Consider the following 10,236-nt stretch of genomic DNA (forward strand, 5'->3'; position numbering starts at 1 on the left):
CAAAAAGTTATCCTACCCCACCACAACCATCCCCATTTATCCCCCCCAATTTCCCCTCACACCCCTCTGCTCTAATTCACTATCACCTCCCAGCAATCATTTGCATGTGTAATTTATTTTCTTTCTAAAAATATTTTGAGCACCCATTGCATTTTCTGCTGTATTGAGATTACACCTCCCCACAATTAAAACAAAAACATCTTTGACATAGGCAGTTTGTAGCAACATGCCTTCTTTATTTCAGGTTTTTGCCTAGCACTGGATTTGAGCTCCCAGTATCTGGGTGTTGTTGAGGTTCAATGGCACACAAGCCACGTGCGTCATGGTAGCAATGGCCTCTCTTTGCACACATGCAGTGTAATCAGTTTGGCGTATGAGACTTTGGAATGTCTGGTTCTCAATTTAGGCATGTACCTAACTCTCTTTCTAATACTATTCTGACTTTTGCTTCCCCCAAAAGGACAAGGGGATGCTAGGCACTCTTTAGAAGTAACCCTCAAGCAGTAACCCTGATCCTTTGGGCCAGGATCTGAACAATGGTTTCACCTCCAGTTTCATGCAAAGATATATTGGTAAAATGTCAACCTTAAGAAAATCGGGAGGGGGGGGGAGAAGAGAGAGGAAGCGGGGTAGTCAGAGAGTGTTGTATCTCAGGAATTCCTTGGCCAAATGACCCCAAAAATTGGAGCACTAGCCCAAGCCAGCACCCTCATGAGGCACACCAAAATTTTAAGGCAATCAATCAGAGTAAGCATACAAATTTTAGAGCACTTATACTCAAGCTATAAACAGAAAGTTGGTCCAAACCATAACTACAGTAGGCAGGGCAGTCCACTATAATGTTATGTTCAGGCTGCACCCCCTGGTACCTGTGACAGAACAAATTACATTGTTATATTAAGTCATTCAGGATCTGTTAACAAGTGGGTATAGTTGTGAGACAGTGTCTTAATTAAGCGATAGGAGAGTATTCACTTTCACTAAATTATGGAACACCACCACACTGGAATTACACAGAGACAGCCCAAAAAAGGCGTTTGGCTAAGAATGTGCAAAATGTAGTTACTTTATTCCCATCACTGCTTCTGTTAAGAAACAAATGACAATCTAAAACCAAGTCAATTTGAGTAGTGCAGCTTTATTTTAAAGTAGTTTGTGGTTTTGACAATCTTTTCATAAAAACTTGTGCAATCACAGATTATCCTTCTGAAAATTGCTACTGGACATGTTACAGAGCAAGTGGTAGACAGATCTGCTCAAACACATGCATCATTAGGCAAGAAAAAAAAATAAGTTAACTCATTCTCTTTATCGGACTTTCCCCTAATCAAAGATCTTAGTACTAAACATTTACAGTACCTTCCATGACAGGAGAAACTTAGAAATCCACCATTTTATCGTCACATCTAAGGGAATTTAAAATGGTGTGTGTGCATTTTACTTCACTGTACCTATAACTTAATTAAAGTAATAGGTCTGAAACATGATGCATAGAGGTACCTGCAAGATACTTAGAAAGTGTGATTAAAGCTCAGTCAGTTAGTTCATTTTACCCTTCTTTAAATGTGATGTAAAAATAAAAATAGTAAGCTTATACCTTTCACATGAAGGCCTGAAAGGTTTTATATTTCAAGAAAAGGAATACGTTATGCTTTCTCTTTACATAAATGCTGGTGCTGTCAATCCCTAATATTATGATTGGAAAACCAGGAGAATTAGTGAAATTAGGTAACTGTCCAGAGGGCTAAGCAATTTGAGAGAGGAAGAAGTTTTTAGGCAGATGAGTCTTAAACGCTGCCGGATTAAGGTGTTTAGACTCAATATACATCTCTCAAGATTCCCAAGTCCTCAAGTAAATCCAGGGAAGCCCGAACTTGACATTGTTGAAATTTCCAGATTTTGAACGTTTTGAGCATCAGTTAATATTTTAAAGAGTCCATACTACTATACAATCACTTAAGTCAGTTTTGACACAATCCGCAAAAGTCATACATGAAGTCCTAGAGTCACTATATGACTTCTCATCATAATGGACTCTGAGGTAGGGCTGGAGTTTGAACCTTGGCTTTTGCCAGTTTGCTTGTTATTTGAAACCTAAGCAGGAATTAATCTAGCCTGAAACAGAAGACAAGAAACTCACACCCTTTCACCTTTCAGAACTACTTTCCTTTTCTTTTACAATACCCTGTCTCCTTAGACAGCCACCTTTTGGAGGTAACCATGCAAATTCTCCCATCTGTGGAGGAAAAGGAAAAAAAATTCATCCACATAATAAAATTAACAAATCCCTTTTACTGGAGAAAACTGACACAGGAGCAACCCTTAAAAAAATTTTAAAAGTAAGAGTGTTGCCAAGTTTACAGAGGTAGCAAATACCATCTAGCACCAGTTTTTAAACTCTGAATTCTCTACCTTCCCCTTGCTCTCAGCAGTCCCCCCTCCCACCCACTGGACAAAGAAACTTCACACCACCTGTTTTACAGTACCAAGGTGACAGCCTCTAATATACACACACTACAGATATTACTGGGTATCAGACCTCATACATACTAGACTCAGTGGAAATACATATGGTCCAGGTCTTCAGTTAGCTGCTATGCTCCTATCACTTTGATGAACAGAGACATAACCCCAGGATAAAGAGTTTGTTCAGATGTGCCCTTCATGTTTGCTGGCTGTTATCAAAGAAAGACCTCTTATTTCTTGCTAGTCAAATACACATTTCAGAGAAATCTGGACCTTCTCTGCATTTTACCAAAAAACCCCAACTATTTCTCTCCTCTTAATTTTTATGTTTGGTATACAACCCATTCTTACCCACCCCCTTCACTACTAATGTAAACAAACAAACAACCTGATGCTTGTGTATCAAGTTTTGACAAATGGAAGAAATCAACATACTGTTAAAGAATTCTGGCTCAGTCTACTATAACACTTCAAACATTAAAAAAAAGCAGCAGTTAGCAATCACATATGTCTCGTGCATCAGTGCTATAAGTTTTACTCCCAGATCTTCACTATATTCTATTAATCTACCCTACAACACTTAAAGTATAGCTTTGATCCTGATTTTGTAACTGGTCTTGAAAAATGGAAGAGACATTGAATATATTTAATGATCTCAGCAACACTGAAAATAATCTTCTAAGCCTCAGTTACCTAAACAACATTCATGTGCAACAGACTCCCTTCGCTGCTCATCATAAGATCTACCACGATGCAGCTACAGTTCTCCTGTGATGCTCATCCGTCATTCAATATTCACTGGGGTTGAACAACTTTGCCATAACCTCCTCTCCCAGCATCATAGTCCTGCCGATATTCATCTCGGACCTGGATGCGGGGGGGGGGAAAAAGTGAACTATTAGAGCAGTGGTTCCCAAACTTGTTCCACCACTTGTGCAGGGAAAGCCCCGGCGGGCTGCGCCAGTTTGTTTACCTGCCACATCCGCAGGTTCAGCCAATCGCGGCTCCCAGTGGCCGTGGTTCACTGCTCCGGGCCAATGGGAGCTGCTGGAAGCGGAGGCCAGTATGTCCCGCAGCCTGCATCGCTTCAAGTGGCTCCCATGGACCTGGAGCAGTGAACCATGGCCACTGGGAGCCGTGATCAGCTGAACCTGCGGACGTGGCAGGTAAACAAACCAGCCCGGCCCGCCAGGGGCTTTCCCTGCACAAGCAGTACAACAAGTTTGGGAACCACTGTATTAGAGCATTCCAGCAAGTAAACTATTGCACAAGAGTTAATATACAATACCAACAAGGTAGTTGTTACCTGGGACAGGTAACAACAGTCCAGGTTATACACCAGTACAAGCTGCATAATATTTAGGAAAATTAGTGACCGTTTCCTTCTCTAGTTCATACAGCAAGAGTAGCTGAAGTGCAGCCTGCAGCATTTGGTATCACAGCATACAGCTGCCACCTTCTTGATATGAGGGTCCTTGTGAGGCATATTAAAGATGGACCATCCCATGATGAGACCTATAATCTACATGATCTACCCTATACACTAAAGATAAGAGCAACTGCTACTACTCCAATTTAGACAAGTTAGGTGATGTCCCATGGTTCTTGGCAGGCTACAACATAGCTCTTAGCTGGACAGCTTTTATGCTTGCTTGGCAAGTATAATTTCTCTTCCCACAGCAGCTGAACACAAGAAAAGGAACATGACATAAGGTTTTATTCTTGGTGGGTAAATGTTTAAATGCATTATATAATGGTCTCTTAGATGTGATGAAATTTTACTCTGGTTATGGAAGTTAGTAAAATTAAAGTTAACTACTAAGTGGTCACTCAAAAGTGAAGATTCAAGAAACATCACTAATTTCACAAGCAAATAGTGAAAAACAGATTCTGAAACAACTTACCTGACCCCCTGACCTTCCACGACCATACTGTCTGCCCTCTTTAAAACCTGCATCCCAATCTGTCCTGATGATCCTATCATCAAGCCGTGTCCCATTGATGTATCTCATTGCATTTTCAGCATCTCCTCTTGAGTAGTATCTTAGGATTATGTTAAAGAACAAGGTTCAACAGTCTTTCAAACTTCTATAGAACGAAAGTATTCAAATGCAATGATCTCAACAAATATTTGATTGAGTTTGACTCATTACTTGGTTAGATTTTAAAAATCAATTCTTTTTTCACAAATCAAATAACCTGTATTTTCAAGTGTGATAAATAGCAGTAATCCAGGATTGTTATGAATGGTATGAAATATCAGATTAATTGAGCCCTATGGTTTGCAAAATAAAAATTAAACTATTAACTCAAGAAGAAACAAGCACCCACCTGGGTGCTGCATTCCATTTGAAGTTATCCCAATAAAGTCAACAGGAAAATCAACTAGCTTCAAAGAGCCCAGAATTTAACCTAGTCAAAAAGGACAGGTTTGCAGGATTACTACAATGAATTTTACAGGAAGTTTGCCTTCTATTTAATGGAAATTCAAGAGAGTCACAAAAAAAAAAAAAATACCCAGGATTTGTCTACCTAGGCACTTATGATATATTTATAATTGTGGTAGTTAAGCATCTAGAAGGTATTTGATTTAGTCACAAAAATGACAAGTTAGCTATTAAGCCACTTTCAACACTACCTGACAAAATATCACATTCTCAATACCACCCAAATATACTGTCAGATCCCAAATAATTAAAATAATACGATTCCCCAACATCCTTTTTGAGACTAATTTTACAATCTACTAGATCTCACTGTTAGGAAACTTTTCCCTGATATGCATTCTTTTTCTTCATTCAGTTGTATATCATTATTCCTTGTTATACTCTACAGTCACTAAAAAGCAGGACAAAATTTGAGATCTCAGAGCTAATGTTATGTTTGTAAAAGTATGTTCTTATAAAATACAAGACCATTAGAAATATTTCCATGTATTTTTTTATTCAAATACAAATGAACTTGTAAACAAACACCGACTGTATTATTACAGTATTTCCAATCCAAACTGATTTCTACTAGTGAAAAGTGCTAGACAAGAACTGGCTCTTATGAGTACCTCAAATATAGCTTGGGTAATACACAGTTGAGACAAATGTCAAACAGTATACATAGTTAAGAGTAAATTATAGTTAAAGATTTTTAATTACCTGTTTTTGTAATCCCAAAAAATAGTAACAAGTCTTTTGCATCTATTATCTTTAACTTGATAATATCCCTTCCAACAATTTTGGGGGCCTGAAGTTAGCTATTTTATTCAAACTGATATGAGGAAACAGAGTTTGGCTTCTCAAGCTCCCTCATCACACATAAAAAGAAAAGGAGTACTTGTGGCACCTTAGAGACTAACAAATTTATTTGAGCATCTGCTTTTGTGAGCTACAGCTCACTTCATCGGATCCACTGAATGCATCCGATGAAGTGAGCTGTAGCTCACAAAAGCATATGCTCAAATAAATTTGTTAGTTTCTAAGGTGCCACAAGTACTCCTTTTCTTTTTGTGAATACAGACTAACACAGCTGCTACTCTGCCATACATGGAACCCTTATATGCTCTACTTATATCAGCTTCTTTCTTGTACTACACTCCCCAGAACAGTGACCCAGTGCCCTGGAGAGAGATTAGCACAAAAATACCCAGTCTCACACAATAGAATCGTTTCAGTTGTAGGTCCCATCTATACAGTAATATCTTGTGTTGCAATTTAGTCACCCATACTTTAAAACTTAGGTTAAATCTTGCAGTATAGGTGGGACTGCAGTGTTTACCATATTCACAAAGAGCTCCTCAGTCTGAGACTTTATCACTGATGTAACTCTTCAGGAGCACAGTTCAGTCTTATCTGCACTGCAAGGCTAAGCTGTATTTTAAATGGGTTGGTTATCACATTGTAATTGTACCTACAACAGAAACAAAGCCAAGCCTTTACAACTCTTTTACTCTGGTTAGGGTTGGCTAGATTTTTGGCTTCCATACCCACTGTATAGATGTTTTACTTTGCAGACAAGGATACTCAACAAAACAGAAGCCACAAGCAGTTTTCTTCACTTTGTCCAGGCCCATAATGATTTTCTTTATATCCCCACTTTTACCAAATAGTTCATAGATCTGCTCTTCTGTTGTATAGAAGGAGAGATTCCCCACATACAGGGTGCAGCTCTTTTTCAGCAGTCGCTCCTGGTCATATCTGTTACCCTGAAATTTCAAACAGTAAAAACCAACATTTAGAGTCCATCCCATTCAATATCTTCAACAGTAAAGTGGCAACATGTGGGAGGAGTTGATCTGCAATACCTTAATAGTATGGGGAAATATTTTAGATAAGAGGCTGAACAAACACACTAGCCCACACATGCCCATTAAAAAAAAATTCTAGATCTTATGGTTATAAAGATAATCTTCCAAAAATGAACATAATAGAATACAAGATACTTTTCCAAATTTGCAGAAAGCACCAGTACTGCTGCTGCTCAGAGCCTTGCAATGCAGTTCCAGAGTGAACTGACACAGAATCCTCTTTTCTCTGCTTTTATTCCCAACTGCCAAGCAGCAGCAGCAGAATGGGCCAATTAAACCTAAAGCAGTAGAGACATCCCAGCCTCCCTCACAAGCCAAGAAGCTCAGCAACAAGAGGGAAAACAGAATGAAAGTGCCCCTTGTCTCCTCCAGGAGCCACGGGGGCTTGTCGGTATATCGTTTTTCAAATAAGCAGACATGAAGTAGACAGATGGTCATAAAGAGGAGGGCCAGCATGCCCCTTGTCCAGCAGCCGAGGTCAGCTTTTCCCTGGTCACTGCACCTGGACAGCAGAGATTCAGCTTTTTAATCAGTTTGTGAGGAAGTTTAATCTTGTAGCCGTTAGGCTGCTGGTAACCCCTACGTCCAGGGCCCAATATTTCCACCCCCCTCTTCCCCACTACCGCACATCCCCATCCGATCCCGCCACGCCCGACGCCCGACCCCCTACCCCGCCTCCCACCCCAATCTGCCAAGTCCCTGCTTCCCGCACACTCCTCCCCATCTCTCCCCCGCCCGCCCCTCCAGGTCGCCGGCTCCACGTCTCAGCCCCAGTCCCTCACCCGAAAGTGCTGGTCCCGGTACTGACTCAGCTCCACATAGGAGTCGCTGCGCAGGACACTCAGCATCGCTACCGAGCACATGGCGGACGGGCCCCGGGCAGCGCCTCGCAGAGGCCGGCTCCGGCACGGGACAGCCAACCAACCGCCAACACCGGCGCACAGCTCGCGAACACGGCGGCTACTGTGCGAGCACGTGACCTAGCGCCCTGAGCAGCCAATCACAGTGAGAATCACAGCAAAGGCAAGGCCGCTTACTCTCTCCCGCCCAGACGGGTAGGAGCCAATCCCTGAGGGAATTGGGTCACGTCTATCTTCTATTGGCCTCCTTTAGCTGGGGGCTATTCAGCCAATCCCAGCTCTGGATTCCACACGTGATGTGGTTCTTCCTCCCTGCTGGCGGCCATAGGCGCTTGTGGGTGGCTGGCGCGCGCAGGATCGCTGCCGAGAGATGGTGCTGCGGCGCCTGCTCTTCACGCTGCTCAACAACCCGCGGCTCATCGAGAAGCTGTCGGAGTCGAGGCCGATCCGCGTGGCGGCCCAGGTCACTGCCTCGGCCCTGACCCGGGCCCAGCTCGGGGGTCGTGAGGCGGCGCGGCGCCTGCTGCGGGAGGGGGGCCTGGCCCGCCTGCGGGAGACCTTCCTGCGGGAGCTAAAGGATGGGGCTCGGGCCCAGGCCTGGCCCCGACCCCCTGGGAACAGGCGGGACGGGAGCGGACGCGGAAGCCAGTGAGAGGGCGGGGAGAGAGCGATTCAAGCCCCCGGACTTTCCAGCTGTGGGCGGGGGGTTTGTTCTTCCCCAGCCCGACCAAGGATCTGCGGCCAGGAGGTCTACGAGGAGGCAGCGCCGAGCCAGGGCCCGTTCGCCCCACGCGGCCCGTAGGTGCTCTCGTCTGCGCAGGGATAGCCGGCAGCTTTGAGCCCACCCAGACTTTGTGCATCGGATTACACGCAGTAACCCGGATCTGCGTCCTTCGCCGCCCCTGAGATTCGCGCTGTCTGGACAAGGAGTTCTGCTCGACGTGTTGTGTTTAAAATAAACATCTGTGCATAGCTCTATTTCCTTCATTTCCCTACAAAATGCAGTGCAGACATCGCATGTCCTAGGGCAGTCCTTTGCTGCTTGACCAACAAATTAACACCGAATATTGTGGTGATCCGTTTGGTATTTGTTTTTTATAAAGTGGAGTGGTGGAAATAAAATGCCATGGATCCCAAGGTTTGGAATGTGGCATCTGAGTGAGGGGAAAAGGGTACAAAATCTTCTTGCCTGTGGTAGTATTTAGTTGGACATGGTTGGTGAGGTAGAATCTTTTATTCAACCAACTTAAGTTTTGAGCTAGGCAGAGCTCTGCAGTTTAATAGTAATATACATGAGGATAAGATTAATATTATTAATACTAGCAGTATAAAATAATTAAGTGGATTAAAATCAGTTGGTGAATGGGAGTTGAGCTCTAGGAGTTGATTTATTTTTAATCCATAGAGGAGTTTATAATTTTAAGCCTCTTCAGTTAAAATTTTATGAATATGATCTGACTTGGACCTGCTGATAGACCAGATGTAGTATTTCAAATAAAATGATCCTGCTGCATGCAGGGTAGATTAGGAAGGGAAGATAAGACTGTTAGGAGGCCTAGTTATAATAGTATAGATGGCACCTAACCATCTTTCCAGAATTAGGTGAAAGAAGTAATGGAGATGCTGGTATACTTACTCCAGTAGCACCAGCTGTCTTCCCTGTAGGGACAGCATCTGCCACTTTAAATGGGGACAAAAACAGATGATCTAGTTGCCCCAGAGAAAAATGGACCTCCCTGCTGATGTCCCTGCAGGCCAGGTGTTAGTTGCACAGGTTCACAAAGTGGGAAAGGACAATGGGTCCCTTCTTGCCGGTTATTCCAGAGCAGTGATTTTCAACCTATTTACCACTGTGGGCTGCATATGCAGCTCTGTGTTAGGTAGGCTGCGTCCACACAATATATATGCTTCCTGTTCATCTTAAAAAAAAAAAAAGAAAAGAAAAGGTTAGTATTTGTTACAACATCAGTATGAATCGTATCATATCTTTCATTTCAACTCTGGCAAATGTCTACCAAGAGCATTTTTAATTAGCAAAATAAGTCAGAACCTTAATTGTTAAAATTAATTTACTGTAAAGGTGGAATGGCATGATGTATTGCCACTTTCACTTCTGCGCTGCTGCTGGCAGCGCGGAGAGTATGGCTGCGGAGCCTGCCTGCAAAGATAGGGAGCCCAGCCTAGTGTGGGGTTGCCGCCCAGCCAGGGACTGGCCCACAGGTTCGCACAAGTGTCTGCCTTGCAGAGGCAGGGTGCCCTGTCATGGGCAGAATGTGGTCCGTCCCCTCCCCCCCCCCCCCAACTGCAACTTGAGACCATTACTCCTTGTCCTGTCCTCTTCTACCACTGAGAATAATCTAGAACCATCCTCTCTGGAACCACCTATCAGGTAGTTGAAAGCAGCTATCAAATCCCCCCTCATTCTTCTCTTCTGCAGACTAAACAATCCCAGTTCCCTCAGCCTCTCCTCCTAAGTCATGTGTTCCAGATCCCTAATCATTTTTGTTGCCCTTCGCTGGACTCTCTCCAATTTATCCACATCCTTCTTGTAGTGTGGGGCCCAAAACTGGACACAGTACTCCAGATGAGGCCTCACCAATGTCGAATAGAGGG

The 10,236-nt window shown here is 43.2% G+C and overlaps 2 protein-coding genes across 4 annotated transcripts; one reads left to right on the forward strand and one right to left on the reverse strand.

Annotated features, from left to right (window-relative positions):
- Positions 1-663: 663 nt before the first annotated feature.
- On the reverse strand, positions 664-7,735 carry NCBP2 (nuclear cap binding protein subunit 2). 3 transcript variants are annotated; one of them, XR_013347150.1, is made up of 5 exons: positions 7,546-7,735; positions 6,480-6,661; positions 4,371-4,509; positions 3,160-3,333; positions 664-869 (listed from the first exon to the last, which is right to left on the reverse strand). XR_013347150.1 is itself a non-coding variant. In XM_077826788.1 (4 exons), the coding sequence occupies exons 1-4, from the start codon at positions 7,624-7,626 to the stop codon at positions 3,262-3,264; spliced, it is 474 nt and encodes a 157-aa protein (XP_077682914.1). In that variant the 5' UTR covers positions 7,627-7,735; the 3' UTR covers positions 1,119-3,261. The 3 variants fall into 3 exon arrangements, 2 of the variants coding, with proteins under 2 accessions (XP_077682914.1, XP_077682915.1); XM_077826788.1 differs by lacking the exon at positions 664-869 and having other exon boundaries at positions 1,119-3,333; XM_077826789.1 differs by lacking the exon at positions 664-869 and having other exon boundaries at positions 1,119-3,333; positions 6,480-7,265; positions 7,546-7,682.
- A 175-nt stretch (positions 7,736-7,910) lies between these two features.
- NCBP2AS2 (NCBP2 antisense 2 (head to head)) lies at positions 7,911-8,595 on the forward strand. The gene has a single exon (XM_077826288.1). It carries the CDS (start codon positions 7,994-7,996, stop codon positions 8,273-8,275), a length of 282 nt encoding a protein of 93 aa, XP_077682414.1. The 5' UTR covers positions 7,911-7,993; the 3' UTR covers positions 8,276-8,595.
- Positions 8,596-10,236: the final 1,641 nt, after the last annotated feature.

The sequence above is a fragment of the Eretmochelys imbricata genome, chromosome 9 (genome assembly GCF_965152235.1).
Source record: "Eretmochelys imbricata isolate rEreImb1 chromosome 9, rEreImb1.hap1, whole genome shotgun sequence".
Classification (NCBI taxonomy): domain Eukaryota; kingdom Metazoa; phylum Chordata; order Testudines; family Cheloniidae; genus Eretmochelys; species Eretmochelys imbricata.